General features: G+C 40.5%; 1 protein-coding gene across 3 annotated transcripts in view; it reads left to right on the top strand.

Annotated features, from left to right (window-relative positions):
* TTC1 (tetratricopeptide repeat domain 1) overlaps positions 1 to 16,330 on the top strand; it is an 82,693-nt gene that overhangs the window by 19,038 nt on the left and 47,325 nt on the right. For 2 of the 3 annotated variants that reach the window (XM_089909626.1, XM_022566065.3), the window contains exons 3-4: positions 8,892 to 9,129; positions 10,206 to 10,570. In XM_089909626.1, coding sequence (XP_089765752.1) covers positions 10,238 to 10,570 — 333 coding nt within the window. In that variant the 5' untranslated portion in view covers positions 8,892 to 9,129; positions 10,206 to 10,237. The remainder of the gene's footprint in view (positions 1 to 8,891; positions 9,130 to 10,205; positions 10,571 to 16,330) is intronic. The other variant, XM_022566064.2, reaches the window with a different exon arrangement.

Here is a 16,330-nt window from a genome sequence, read left to right on the forward strand (position 1 = left end):
AAATTCAGGGAGAAGGGTTGTGAATTCGGATGGGGAAAACTATTTCATTCCTATTTTCCCTAACCTCTACTGGAAATTTAGCATTTCCTTCTATTATGACTGTAGGCAACGGACCACAGTAATATTAGGAGAATCTGTCTTTTTCACCAAAAGAAATCACAGATATTTTAGAGCATATTATAGTTGTTTCAGACATGTTAAGTTATCATTTATGTTTATCACTACCTCAAAATTATGGTAGTTATTAGACCTGCCATATTTAATGTGTTAATAAAGAGACATACATTTATATAGATCTACCTTACAAATTTTTTCTCATATTTTAGTAACTATATTTCAGAATAATTTATTTTCTTCATAATCCTGTGTATTTTGCTTTATGCCTTTAAAAACATTTTCTAAGAAGGGGTCCATAGCCTTCAGCAGACTACCAAGGAGTCCATGGAACAAATGAGACAAAGCTTCTGAAATATGAGATCTCTTTGTCCCTCTGGCTGTAAATGAAACTATGCCACTAGCTATCATGGTCATCCTGAACAAGACCCTTCAGCTCTCCATTTCCTTAGTTTTCTCTTCTGTAAAATGAGAATAATACTTGCCTTATCTAATTAAGAACTGCTAGGAGAACCAGAGAAATCTGCACGTGAGCACACACAGATGCAGAGCTTATGCCTTTTCAATTATGCACAGTCAGCTTCTGAAGTACTAAGTAAATGATAAGGGTTATTAAATTATCCAACCTTAGACGTATTTCCCAGAGATGCTGGTGTTTTTCTATCACTTCTAGACAAGTGTCCTGAGACAGCCACATATTTTCCTAGTGCCAGAGTGGGATTGAACTAGTATAAAATTCAATAATAAAGGGGAAATTGCACCTTAAATGCACTCGGATGGAACTACTTATGAACACAAGGAGATAAAATGAGATTTCTCCAATGGGTCATATAACTCCATACCTTAGGCTCTGAAAAACTTAAGCCAATGTACCATGGTTAAAAGAAAAAATGATAGATCAGCCAGTCATTTCCTCTGTAATCTCTAAATACAGGGATAATTGGACAAATGACAGGAAAATTGAGAAAGTTGGTTTGTTTCATAATCTGTGCCTTTAAAATACCTGTGAATATTTATCAAATATTTATTCACCCAAGAAATCTGCTGAGGTGACCATAATTAATGTTTTTTTGTTTGTTTGTTTTTTTGTTTGCGGTACTTGGGCCTCTCACTGTTGTGGCCTCTCCCGCTGCGGAGCACAGGCTCCGGACGCGCAGGCTCAGCGACCATGGCTCACGGGCCCAGCCGCTCCGTGGCATGTGGGATCTTCCCGGACTGGGGCACGAACCCGTGTCCCCTGCATCGGCAGGCGGACTCTCAACCACTGCGCCACCAGGGAAGCCCCCATAATTAATGTTTTAAATAGCAAAGTAAATATCTACAAATATCTTAACTTGCTAAATCATATTTTAGAAATGACCTCAAATTATGTTTGGGGTGTTACTTAGTGCTTTCACAGTCTTAAACTCAAAGACACAGGATACTGGGAGGTAGTCAGCTTGGCCAAGGAAGATGGTTCCTAAACAAGCTGGTATTTTGATTGGTTTCCCCAAGGATTCATGGAAATACTTTGGGATGTTTTTGTCGCAGAGGATGTCTGGTTTGCACAATGGAAGCTGCCCTTTTTTTCTGGCTTTGAGAAAATGTCAGTCTGATTCTGGTGTCTGAGCCTCATAGAGAAGAACCCAGCTAAAAGTTAGGATTAGGGGAAATTTTTATGCTACTAAAAATGAAAAAGAAAAGCCTACTTATATATATATATATATATATATACAAATAAAAACAGAGAATAAACCCTGGTTTTCTTATGATCCTAGTGAGAGATCATTCACTCATTCATTCATTTACTCATTCATTTGTTTACGAGTGTTCCTTGACTGCTTACATTTTGCAAGGCACTGTGCCAAGCACAACTGATGTGGACTTTGCCCTCCTGACACTTAAGACTAATGTCATTAACATTAAAAATTTTAAGAGACAGGCTCTGTTCTAGTATTTTACTTATGTTAATTCATTTATGCTTCCCAATCACCCTAGAAGGAAAATACTGTTACCCCATGTTACATTATAGATAAGGAATGGGGAGTTTATTAAAGTTAAGGAGCTTGTCCAAGTTTACAGGACTAGTCGGGGGCTGAGCTGGGATTCAGTCTCAGCCAGCCTGATGCCACAATCCGTGCTCTAAAACAGCGATTGGCGAACTACAGTCACTGATCAAGTCCAGCCCAATGTCTGCTTTTGTAAATAAAGTTTTAATGGAACACACATGTTCTCATGCATTTACGTGGTGTCTTTGGCAGCTTTCAGGTGATAATAGCAGTCTAGTAGTTGCAGCAGAGGCCACATGGCCCACAGGCCCTAAAATATTTACTACCTGTCCCTTTACAGGAAAAGTTTGCCAACTCTTGCTCTAAAACTGCTATGCTTTATCTGTAGCAGAAAAGACAAGAAGTAAGTAAAATAATTGAAAATAATTTTTTAATGTGCCATGATTCATGAAATGGAGCCCTGTGAAAGAGAATCACTGGAGTGGTGGGGTGTGGTTAGAGGCATCCTCTTTAAAATGTGAGCCCCCAGAGAGGGGACCTCCAAGCTGAGATCTGAAACCTGGGACAGAGCTTCTTGCTGTGGAATTTGTAGGTTATTTAGCTCCCCCAATATCCACTGGCTCTGCTTTGACCTGAACAAAGGATGACAAAGAAACCGGTCTCCTTTCTAGAGTGAAAAGATTTCCTCCCCCTTTAAATGGGAGCCTGGGAGGATTCAGTGAGGGGAATGACAGATGAAAATGTTCAGCACAGTGCCTGACAACCAGTTGGCACTCAGCAAACAATCCCTTCTTCCCTCTGACTCCCGTCCTTGACACCTGCTGGACCAAAATTGGCCTGCTGCCTGAACTTGCAAAGGTTTATACATCCTGAACACAATGCTTTATGCTTTAAAATGAGCATTGACATTTAATATAGTAAAGTGAGGGTTGGAAGTATGTGTCCTAACTCAGAATAAATTGTTTGGTCCAGCGGATGAGTCCCAGGGGAAAAAAATGTCCTAGCTCAGTCATTCCATTTGTGGTTGGGGCACGAATTCCCTTTCTTGATCCAAATGACCGAGATTGAGGGCAGAGGGGGGTTGGGCAGTAGGGCAAGTGGGTGCAGGATGCTTGCCTTGGCAGTCTTCTGCATGACTCCCTCCAAGACTGTCAGACTCCATTTTATATGGTACCTTCATCCATCCATTACCAGCATTAAAGGCCTCATCTTTAACCAGGCTCTGAGCCATTAGCTTGACAATGAAAAACTGCTGAGTTTTCCTGCCAAGTATATATCCATATTTTTTATAGATATAAATCACCTTCAAAGCCACTTCTCCTTTAACAGTTAAGGTGACTATATCTGCCCACCCCTTTTGTTCTTTAGAAAAACACAGACTTTGTGGTTAGACCCAACTTTATGTCCTTGTTCTGTTTGACTAGCTGTGTGACCTTGGGGAAAACTTTTAACCTCTCTGAGCCTCAGTCTTATCATTTGTAATAATAATACCTATCAATGTCATCCATTTATACAATATTTGAGTTTCTATTGTGCAGCAGGCATTGTGCTGGGCTGTGTGGATTTCACAGCAAAGAAGACAGACAAGAGCTCAATCCTTGTGGCTCTTACAGTCTAGTAGAAGGAGTTATTATAATCAAGTAAATAAATACTCAAGATTGTTACAGATGTGATAAATGGTATGAAGGAAACGGGGTGATGTAATAGAGTGAGCTACTTAAGTGATATTTAGGCAAGACCTGCAGAATGAGAATGAGCAAACCATGGGAAGAGCTGTTAATGGCATCAGGCAGAGGGAAAGTGGAACAGAAAGGTCTTGAGATGGGGAAAATATTGTGTTTTAGGAAGGAAGAGAGTAGTCAGCACCCAAGAGGGACAGTGGTACAAGATGAGGTCAGAGAGGTAGGTAGAGAGCAGCTTACATAGGCCTTATGGGTCATGACAAGGAATTTTAGATTTTATTCTAATCAGACTGAGAAGCCAGTGAAAATGGTTAAGACTTGAACAGGACTCGTGTGTTTAAAAGATCAGTTTGGTTACTACTGCATGGTGATGGGATCATAGGAAGAAAGGGTGAAAGTAGGGAGGCCAGGGTTGTTGTAAGGATTACCTACAATTACAAATGTAAAATAATGCGCACACCCCCGACACACCTAAGTTCTCTATGAATGTTAGTTAGCTGTTTTTCTGGAAGATCTAAGCCTCTCTTATCTGGTACTGTAGACATTAGCTTCATGTGGCTGTTGAGCATTTGAAATGTGACTAGTGCAACCATATTAATGGTTTTATTTCATATTAATTAAATTTAAATTAAAAAACTAGTATTTGACTCAGTCATTTGGGAAGTATTTTTGAAAATTTTGGATATATGAATCTATTTTTTTAACTGTAAATTTTATGAAATCTGCGTACAGATTCAAGTTTTTTTTTTTAATTAATTAATTTATTTATTTTGGCTGCGTTGGCTCTCCGTTGCTGTGCGCAGGCTTTTCTCTAGTTGCGGTGAGCGGGGGCTCCTCTTTGTTGCAGTGCGCGGGCTTCTCATTGCCGTGGCTTCTCCAGTTGTGGAGCACAGGCTCTAGGCATGCAGGCTTCAGTAGTTGTGGCACGTGGGCTCAGTAGTTGTGGCTCGCAGGCTTACTTGCTATGCAGCACGTGGGATCTTCCCGGACCAGGGCTTGAACCCATGTCCCCTGCATTAGCAGGCAGATTCTTAACCACTGCACCACCAAGGAAGCACCCTGCTAGAACTTTAAAAATTGCATACATTACCGAATCCAAGCTTGTACTGCTCACCACACGACAGGCCAATAAATCGAGAGACGAGGGGCAAAGAATAGTGACTTTATTCAGAAAGCCAGCAGACCGAGAAGATGGTGGACTAGTGTCCCAAAGAACCATCTTACCTGAGTTAGAATTCAGGCTTCTTTCATACTAAAAGGGGAGGGGATGTGGCTAGTTGTTGCAAACTTCTTATGCCAGAAATCCTTTATTCTTGCAGCTGTCCGCATAGATGTGGTCACAATGTTCCTATAAACCTCCAACAAGCCAAATGTTATTCTCTGTTCTGCAACTTTTTAATGGGAAAGTGTTATACCTTTAAAGGTCAGAGCCTTGAGAACGAGCTGTCTGGTCTATTGCAGGCTATAGGCAACATTCTTTTACAAAGGTACAGAGCCAGCATGACTAAGCACAGGCGACAGAGCACAAGGGTTAGAGTTAAAGGAATAGATCTAACATGGGGTCAGGTTTGTTCTTCTCTGTTACACATACATGTCTCACATCTATTACTATTGGACATGCTGATCACAGGGAAACAGAAATCTAGAAATTTAAATGCACAGGATGTTAGCTCTTGATTATGTCTCCTATCAAGAAATCTCAATTTGAAAATTAGAACTGGAAAAAAATAAAAAGCCATAGCATCCCTTGGAAACACTATAAGAATACAGGATCTACCTGTTAATTATATATTTTTATATACATCCCTGACTATTCCTGGATATTGGACCCTGCTTTAGCAAATTCAAGCACCCCAACTCTGGGAGAAGGAGCCCAGGACTTAGAGGATACCAGAGTGTAAAGCTTTGTCCTCAAAGCTGGGCTCAGTAGCCTTGTGGTATTAATATATTCACATTGAGCACAAAAAGGACTGAATCAGTGTAGCATAGACTTAAATCTCTAGCTCCAGGGAGCATAGATGCACAGAGCCTCCTAAAGTTTTAGTACAGTGTGTACATAATAAGTCACTAGGAGAGGCAGGAGTGATTTCCATCTCTGCCTGCAGATTCTCCACAAAGCAATTAAAATAAATTGCTTTAATTTAAAATACAGTTAAAGTTTGAGCTGGGGTCTGTACAAAGTGTTTTAGGTTCGTTATCCCATTTAAGCTTCATGAAACTTTCCGAGGTAGGTGTTAAGGTTTAGTGACTTGTCCAAAATTATATCACACAGCTGCTAAGAGGCAGAGCAGGGATTCAAACCCAGGCAGTCTGACACTAGAACTTACACTCTTAACCACCATACTGGGCAACAATCCCGTTGCCATGCCCGTGACCCAGAGGAGCACCCTTGAGTATAAGACTCCTTCTCTAATATCTTCCATCACTTCTACCCATTGCTGAGACTTGCTTACCCCCTTCCTAGTCCCTGCTCTGCTCCCAGCCCAGAGCTAGCTGGCCCAGACCAAGTGGGCAACTCCTTATGATTGAGAGATGGGCATGTGCCACTAAGAAACCACCCAGCTGCTCCCCCCCCAGGAGAAAAGCAAAGAGTAAATGATTATTTTACTACTCTCCAGATTTATTGCTGTACCCACCACAGGGTCTAGTATGCTGCCTAGCATTCATTCATTCATTATTTATTCATCCATGTTCAGCTTCCATTCTTTCAACAAACTTAGGTGCTCAGTCCCTTGTCTGGGGGGGTGTGAATGGAAACTTCACACATATTATCACTATTAATAATATTATTGGTTACCATTAGTAACACAAGTAATAATTAAATTACTATTAGTAATTGGTCATAATAGTGGTAATACTATAATACCTTCATTAATAATAATGATTACAATAACAGCAAATATTTATTGGGCACTTGCCACGCTAAGTGCTATTAATATTAAAGTATTTTTTTCTATCTTAAGCCCTTCACTTTCTGTGTTTAATTCTTACAACAATGGTATAAGGAAGTTCCAGAAGTCTCAAAATCTTCTTATGCAACCCATCAGAGCACTGAGTTACTCAGTGTTTTGGCCATAAATTCCTGAAAGAGGTTCATTCACCCATGTGATAACAGGATGTTCACTGACCCCTTACAACTGTAAACAAGACAGACATGGTCTTTGCCCTGGGAAAATAACAGAACTGCCCTCTAGATGAAAAACATTTCTTTTCCTTTTACAGAGGGGTTGTAAGCACAAAGAGACAAAATCTCCATGGTTCCCAGAATTGACTGGTGGGCTTGCATCTCTAAAAATGTTTCTTGCTTTGTGCTCTCTACCTCAGCAACATCCGACTGCTTATCATTCCCCAGAATGCTCCTAATATTTTCAAGATGTCCTTCAGCCTCTCCAGTTTTTGTCCTCTTAATGAATTATTCCTCTTTCAACAGACTAACTCAAATATCTTATTAGTGAAGATCTACCAAATTGGTCCAACTGGATGTTTGTTCTTCTTGAGGTTAAAAGAAAAGAATGGATTGCTTCTTCCTTTAGGCTCAGTAGTGCCTTTATCCCCCCCTTCCCCTCCCCCACTAGCCTGTGCGTTCCTTGGGATGGGGGAGGGCAGGGACTGTTTCTTATTAGGTTTCTGGTACACAGCTATTGTCACAAGCCCTGTCACATATTATTATTGTCTCTCACATTAATTAAATATTATGTGCCAAATCCTGTGGGTCCTTGTCTTCTAGATTATATCATTTCTTTCTGCCAAAAAACTAAAGAGGGAGGAACCATTGTTACCCATCCCAATTTTTACGTATGAGGTAAATTTATATATTAAGCTTAGAAGCATTAAGTAATTTGTCCCAGTGTCACACAGCTAGTCAAGTGGCAGAGCCAGAATTAGAAATCAAATAATCAAATAATCCATCTAAAGCATTTTTCACAGCATGTAGCACCTAATAAGCACATAATCAGTCAAGGTTAGCTACTAGAATTATTGTCCAAAGTTGGACAGCTAGTAAAGAAGCTGACATTGTAATGCATTTATTTAACTTATATACTTATTTAGTTTGCTCTGAAATTTATAGCCTTTCTATCACACCAGAATTTATTAACAGGACTTCTTAAAGATCATAAGACCTAACCACTTACCTTTTTATAGTTCTTGCTGTATTTAGAAAATTAAGAAATATTAAAAGGTTTCCAAAATTCTGATATATTTTTAATGTTTACTTTCAGTATATTAAAGCTTTTGATTTACACAAAAATATAACTGTATGCATAACCTCATTTAGACATAAATTGAAGAAATAAATTTGATATCCTTCTGGAAAAAGTCCCTCCCAGCTATCTCTGCAATAGATTCTGTGAATTATAGAAAACTAACTAATACCCTGCTGTTCTTGCTGGTAACATGTCTGGCTACCTTAAGGGATATCTCAATTCTGTATTCCTAGTGGGCAATGCTTGGGGTCTAATAAACATTCAGTAAACATTTCTTGAATGAATGTATAGGCCAACAGTTCACTTCTGGTTCCAGGACCACTTAACACTCTCGAATATTATTGAGGACCACGAAAAGCTTTTGTTTATGTGAGTTATACCTATCAATATTTACTAGTAGAAATGAAAACATTCTAATGTTAATTTGTCCATTAAGATAACAATACACCCATTATATGCAACATAAATAATCTTTTTATAGCTACTGTGTTTTCCAAAACAAAAAAATACATATAGTGAGAAGAGTGGCATTGTTTTACAGTTTTGCTAACCTCTGCCTTAATAGAAGACATCTGGAGTCTCATCACTCCTTCTGCGTTCAGTTCATTGAACTATCACAGGACACATAACCTTTAGAAAAATCCATTGTACGTTCATGAAAGAAGGAGTATGGAAAAGGCAGATAAAAACTTAGTATTATTGTCAACACTGTTTTTATCTAGCGGTAGACCCCTTGAAAGACACACTGAGAAACATAAGAGGGAAAGCTTTATTTCTGGACAAGGTTCATGCTTCAGGTTCATGCTACTATACACAGCATAGCTGACATGAAAGAGGTCGTAACGGAGGTGTAAAAGGAACATCAGAGAAACAGCCTTTCTCTTTTCCTTTTTTTCCTGCAGTGCGTAGTAGCGCGGACTCTTGCCGTAACCCAGGACGGTAACCGTCGCTCTTATTTAAGCCCGTACAATGACGTCACACAGCGACAGCAACGCCCTGTCACCCTGAGGTTTTACTACATTTCCCAGGATGCTTTGCCAACAGCGACGCTATTGGTCAGCGCCGACGGAAGAGCATCTGACTGAGCGGAAGTAGAGGATCTCAGGCGAAGAAGGTGAGGACGAGAGGAGCTGTGAAGCAGTGAGTAGCCCTACAGGTCTCTTTTCTTGGCGGTGAGGGACACAGCTACGGGACGAACCTTTGGGAAGGGTGGGGTGGCCCTATGGGGGCCTGAGGCCCCCACAACTCTGAGGCCTCAAACCCCTGTGTTTTTCCACTAGACCTGGGAGCGGGGAGAAACAAAACGTTGCTGTGGAGGCAAAGTCTCCGTAATAAAATCGTGCTGTTTTAAGTTTTCTTGGGACGAGCTGGAGCGAATTCGGGTTTTTGTCGCAACACAAGGGTCGTTGGCGTGATTTTACTGCGACCAGTGAGGCGGCGGTGCTGACGATCTGACTCAGCTTCTACAGCACTGGTTCTCAATTGGCTGCACGTGAGAATCACCTGGGATGCCTTTTTAAAGATACAGGTGCCCTGGCTCCACGCCAGAGCAACAAATCAGAATCTGTGGAATATAAGATCTGGGCAGCAGAACTTGCTAAAGCGTCCCAGGTGTTAACGTTGTGCACCCAGTGTTGAGAACCACGCTTTTCGTGGCTGATTCTGACCCCCTCGGGAATGCTGATTAGGGCCACCTGAGCCAGGGCCTCCCACTATAACCTGCGTTGGCTCTACCACACGCATGTGGGGGAAGTTGATGATTATTCTTTTGGCACAGATTGTAGTTTTAGCTCCACCAGAAACTTATTTTTGAGCTTCGTGTGGTGGTGCTGGAAAGACAGGCCGTGGTTCCTTATTTACGATCTGGCTATTCGTTCTGAATAAAAATTAGAGACGCTTCATTTTTCTTGCCATTGTTTTCGCTTCTGCCCATTTTTTGCTACCCCGACAAACTGAGAGCAGTGGAAAGTGGAAGAATCACATTAAAATCGGTGTCTCGTTGCTTATAAGAAGTTCTGAAAAGGGTATCAGTTAAAGTTACATTTGGCATTATTTATGGGCGTATGATACCCTTTATATATGAATATATAAATGAATTAATTCCAGTGAAAGGAAGTTAGGGTGTGCTTTGGGCTTTGATGCAGAAGTTTGTTTAGGTGTGATAGGTAGGATTTGATAGATAGATACCATTACCTAACATGTGTTCTCTTTCCCAGAGTTTCAGCTTCACCTCCCTCACTGATTCAGCATGGGGGAGAAGTCAGAAAACTGTAGGGTTCCAGAGGATCTGTTCAATGGTTTGAAAGTAACAGAGCTCCAGGAAGCAGAGCGTGTTGACCCTCCAGTGTCTAATGCCAAAGATCACCATTCCCAGAGCAAGGTGCTTAGCGATGTTGAGCCCCATCCCCAGGAGGACCAAGAAGAAGAGGAGTGCTTTCATGATGCAAGTGCCTCATTTGAGAAGGAAGAGCCAGGAGTGGGCAAGGTTGAGAACAAACCTGATAATGATGTGAATTCCTCTGAACTAGATGAAGAATACCTAATGGAACTGGAAAAAAACATGCCAGATGAAGAGAAAAAGGTAACTGTTTTGTTTATTGTGCATGATCTGTCATGTAAACTGCTTTTTAAAGTGGATAAATGTGACTGATGCTCTATCATAGACTGCTTCATTTGTGGTAAAGAGTGACTTGCCCATCTGTATGTTTATTGTTTTAGTAGTGATGGATCTGAGATAAATCAGTGGCATGGTGGGGCAGCATTGAGTGTGTCTGCATAGCAAAGAAATTTCCTTTTTTTCCTGTGAACTTTGAGTTCTTACGTTCATCTTGTGTAATTGTTTCTAACATATATATATATATACACCTTTTAGCTTTTTTTAATGATCTATGGTTGGCTGCTGAAATTCCTGTAATGGCTGTTTTTTTAGTCAGACTTTATAGAATTATGGTATGCTGCTTGTTTATGCTAATCCATTGTTAGCAAAAAGACTGCCTGGATTTACTGGTGGTGATGACTTGGCTACAGAGAGCAGTGACTGGGACCTGTGTCATTTACAGTTCGTTCTTGAGGAACAGAATTGTGTGTGATGGTAGCTGTCATTTGTTAAACACCAGAAATGTGCCAGCCACTGAGCTTAAAATGTTACTTGTGTTTTAATCTTCACAACATGCCTATGACATATACTGTTAACATCCCTATAAGAGAACAGCTTAGAGTAGTACAGTAACTTGCCTGAAATCACATATCTAATAAATAGCAGAACTGATTCTCAAACCCAGATCTCCTTGATTCCAAAGCCAAAATATGTAGAACTTAATAACAAAAACAGCTGTCTTCCTACAAAGCAGATGTCCTAATAAAATGCACACTTTCCTGCTACTTTGCCCTGGGCTTAGTAACTGAGCAAGCCTTCACTTTGGGAAGGAGAGGCTTAGTGTCCTCCATCTATCCTTCCTTCTGATCCCTTAAGCAAGGTCGCATGAAGAGTTACTGTAATATCTGAGTTTGCAAAGAACGTGAATGAGATTTGTGGCTTATGCCTCTGAAGAGCTCACTCAGTGAACAGGTTATGATGGATTGGTGCTGGACTGAGATGGTAAATGTGCAGTGTAAGAATGGGAGTGGGGAGGTAGTGGAAGGTGAGGAAAACCATCTTGTCTGTGTCCTTCCTTAGGCACTTTTCATGATCAAATCTGTTGGTTTTAACATGCATATGTTAGCTTTTGTGTTAGTGTGTGCTACCAGAAGAGAAGGGTAAAGGGCAGAAATGAGCCCAGTTCATGAACGACCTCACCAGAAATGGCTCGGAAAATTAAATCAAGTACCGTACAGTAACATCAGGGCAATGATTTTCCAGAAAGTGAGTGTTTGGTTCAGCTTTCACATCACTGGTGCAGGCTTTTTAGAAACATTGATAAAACGTCTATGTTAAAATGTTAGCAATGCTTTTCTAATACTTTAATATATTTTGCCCTGATATAGAGGCTTGCCATCGGTTTGACAATTGAGTGGTTTGCCTCAAAATGTTACATACTCTGCTCTCCATTCCCATTATAAAAATTAAGGTATAATTTACATGTTGTGAAATTGTTTAAGCTCTGATGTGTACAGCTCAGTGAGTTTTTTGTTTGTTTTTTTTTTTGCGGGGTGGCGCTGCGTTGGGTCTTTTGTTACTGCGTGCAGGCTTTCTCTAGTTGCAGTGAGTGGGAGCTACTGTTCGTTGCGGTGCGCAGGCTTCTCTTGTTGCGGAGCACGGGCTCTAGGCGCGCAGGCTCAGTAGTTGTGGCACATGGACTTAGTTGCTCCGTGGCATGTGGGATCTTCCCAGACCAGGGCTCGAACTCATGTCCTCTGCATTGGCAGGCAGATTCTTAACCACTATGCCACCAGGGAAGTCCCGCTCAGTGAGTTTTGACAACTGTGTACACCTGGGTAACTCACCCCAATTGTAATATTAGCTATCTTTATGCTGCTTTAATAAATATCTTTGTGAAATTAATATTAGGAAACCAGCAAAACAGATGAAGAAATGTCTCTTTGCTGCACATAAGGTTCGGTTTTATGGGTCATTGGGAAAAGGATATGTTTAAGCTTGATTCTTTTAAAGTAGACAAAGTTCAGATAATTCAACAACAGAAATAAACACAAATGGCCACAAAATGTGCAGGCTTTCAGCCTCACTAATAATTTTTAAATGCAAATTAAAACATGTCTCATCTCTCAGATCAGAACATTGATCTGATGTTGACAAGAAGAGGAGGTAGGAATTCATGTACTGATATTGGGAGTTTGGATTGCTACATCATTTCTTTGGGGTATAGATATCAAATTTTTATATGACCATTTCTCTAGATCAGGGCTACCAGTGGAACCTTTTGCAATGATGGGAGTGTTCTGTATCTACACTGTCCAGTATGGTAGCCACCGGCCATTGGCTGCCACATTTTAACAGTCATCTGGCTGTTGAGCAGTTGAAATGTGGCTAGTACAGCTGATAAAATGAATTTTTAAATTTTTTATTTCAGTTAATTTAAGTGGTCACACGTGCCTAGTGAGTACCATATTAGACAGTACAGCTTTAAACCTGATTCTCTTCTAGTCACTTATTTTAAGGAAGTTATTAAAAATATGTATAGGTGTATATATAAAGATACATTGCAGGATCATTCATAATTTTAGAACTTTTAGAAAACTAGAACTAATGTTGAACAGAGGGTATTACTTTAAACATTTTTGGCATATTTATGTGGTAGTGTACAATGTAGTCATTAAAGAGATAAATATTAGTATTGGCATGGAGTAATGCCTGAATGTTAAATGTATTAATAAGCAGGTGTGATAATATGATTTATAATAAACATGTATTTGGTGTTTGTCCAGTTCCTGGCACAGAGTTCCTAAAACCTTTGGGATTTCCTAGGTGGAAAGAGATAAAGGTTCATTTTGTTACTCATAACAAGCCTCTTTCAACCACACCTGAGTTAATGTTAATGCGATGACTTTTGGAAAGCCCCTAAGGATGAGGTCTAGTTGTCAGAGTTTGGAGCTCTCAGCCTCACCCCACTCCACCCCCATCTCTGGGGAAGGGAGAGGGGCTGAAGGTTGAGTTAATCACTAATGACCAGTAATCACTAATGACCAGTGATTAATCAATCATGCTTACTTAATGAAGCCTCCATAAAAAACCCAAAGGATTGGGTTCAGAGAGCTTCATAGTTGGTGAACACATACAGGTGGTGGGAGGGTGCACATCCATAGGGCATGGAGGCTTAGTGCCCCTTCCCACATACCTTGCCTTATACATCTCCTCCATCTGACTGTTCCTGAGTTATGTCCTTTATAGTAAAGTGGTAACCTAATAAGTAAACTGCTTTCCTGAGTTCTGTGAGCCCCTCTAGCAAATTAATTGAACCTGAGGAGGTGGTCGTGGAAGCCGCCAACTTATAGCCCATGGGTCAAAAGCAGAGGTGACTGCAACAACATGGATGGACTTGGAGGGCATTATGCTAAGTGAAAGAAGTCAGACAAAGACAAATACTGTATGATATCACTTATATGTGGCATCTAAAAAGTAAAACTAGTGAATATAACAAAAAAGAAACAGACTCACAGATACAGGAAACAAATTAGTGGTTACCATTAGGGAGGGGAAGGAGGGAGGAGCAAGATAGGAGTAGTGGATTAAGAGGTCCAAATTACTATATGCAAAATAAATAAGCTACGGGGATATGTTGTGCAACACAGGGAATATAGGTAAAATTTTATAATAATTATAAATGGGGTATAATCTTAAAAAATTGTGGATAACTATGTTGTACACCTTTTATGTAACATATAATATTGTACATCAACTACAGGGAAAAAAATATATATATAAACAGACCAAAAAAAGTAGAAATGACAGCCTGGACTTGCAGTTGGTATCTGAAGTGAGGATGGAGCCAGTCTTGTGGAACTCAGTGCTTAACCTGTGGGGTCTGACCCTATCTCTAGGCAGATAGTGTCAGAATTGAGTTAAAGTGTAGGACATTGGCTGGAGTCCACTGCAGAGCTGGAGTTGCTTGGTGTGGGAGAAACTCCTACACATTTGGTCACAGAAGTGTTCAGAGTGAGTGTTGAGAGTAGAGGAGACACCCAGGTGTTTTCTCTTTATAGCAGGTTATGGAATGGTCAGTGATGATTCCTTTTACGTTAAAAACCTGTGTGAAAATATGTTTATACATGAAAGTTTGGCAGGATATACACCAAACTATAAAAAGTGAGTAGCTCTAAAGGGTGTGATTATTGGGAAGTTTTCATTTATATTTAATATAATTTTGTAATGTTTGCTTTTTTTATGGTAAGCATGTATTACATTTATGATCAACAACAATAAAAGTTATTCCAATTTGAGAATATAAATAAAAATTTGATTCTTTACAACCAGGGTGGACTTTCTACTAAAGAAAAAAGCACATAAAGCTGACCTTTGAGGATTTGGGAAAGATATGCTATCATAGGATATATGTATTACTAAATGTATCAAGTATTAATAGCTAAAGTCTGGGGCTTCCCTGGTGGCGCAGTGGTTGAGAGTCCACCTGCCGATGCAGGGGACACGGGTTCGTGCCCCGGTCCGGGAAGATCCCACATGCCGCGGAGCTGCTGGGCCCGTGAGCCATGGCCGCTGAGCCTGCGCGTCCGGAGCCTGTGCTCCATAACGGGAGAGGCCACAGCAGTGAGAGGCCCGCGTACCGCAAAAAAGAAAGAAAAAAAGCAAAAGCTAAAGTCTGTTATTCAAGCTGACTTGACTTGCCCTGTGGCTGAGAAGATGATCCAGGCTCAAGAGGGTGCCAGTTCTCAGCAGATCAAGAGTAACAGAGGAGGAAGGCAGTTAAGATTCATTTAAAACTGGCAAAATCTCTTAAGGAAAGCACTATGTGTGTGTTTGTTTCAGCCAGCAATCTTAACTGTTTGTGAAACCTTAAATGTAGCTATGACTACCTAGAGGAATAGGATTTTAGCTTACATTTGAGATGTACTAGATCTGCAAAGTAAGTAAGTGATTCTTTTTTTTTATTATTAATTTATTTATTTATTTATTTTTGGCTGTGTTGGGTCTTCGTTTCTGTGCGAGAGCTTTCTCTAGTTGCGGCAGGCAGGGGCCACTCTTCATCACGGTGCACAGGCCTCTCACTGTCGCAGCCTCTCTTGTTGAGCACAGGCTCCAGACGCGCAGGCTCAGTAGTTGTGGTTCACGGGCCTAGTTGCTCCGTGGCATAGTCGGATCTTCCCAAACCAGGGCTCGAACCCATGTCCCCTGCATTGGCAGGCAGATTCTCAACCACTGTGCCACCAGGGAAGTCCCAAATAAGTGATTCTTAAAGGCTTGGCTGAGGAAGACATATCTGGTAGCAGATGAGAATTATTGCTATAATAATATTCTGATACAAAGATGCTTATATTTTGGGGACCTATGGAATATACTGCATTGTGGTGGTATTGATGTAAGAGAATCATCTTTTGTGGGCTGCTTGTCAAAATGGGGTTCTTATGCCTCATGTATAAATTCTCTCATTCTTGTGCACACACTAAAGTTTGAGGACCACTGTCATGGGGCCTTGCACATAGTCTTCCTTCATTAAATAGCTGAATAATGTTTTCTCTCTCCCATGAGGGCCAGTGATTGGTCTTACAAATTACAGAGATTTTATCATTCATTTATTCAAGAAATGTTTGCATTTCTTCCACATGCCAGGCATTGTTTGAGGCACTTAGGAATACAGTGGTGAATAAGACACACATCTCTCATATGTATATTCTAGTTGGTATGGGTGGGGTGGGGGGAATGATAAGATGA

Source organism: Delphinapterus leucas, chromosome 3 (genome assembly GCF_059928025.1).
Source record: "Delphinapterus leucas isolate spDelLeu-1000000601 "Yukka" chromosome 3, BTC_Dleu_Yukka2, whole genome shotgun sequence".
NCBI classification, from domain to species: Eukaryota; Metazoa; Chordata; class Mammalia; order Artiodactyla; family Monodontidae; genus Delphinapterus; species Delphinapterus leucas.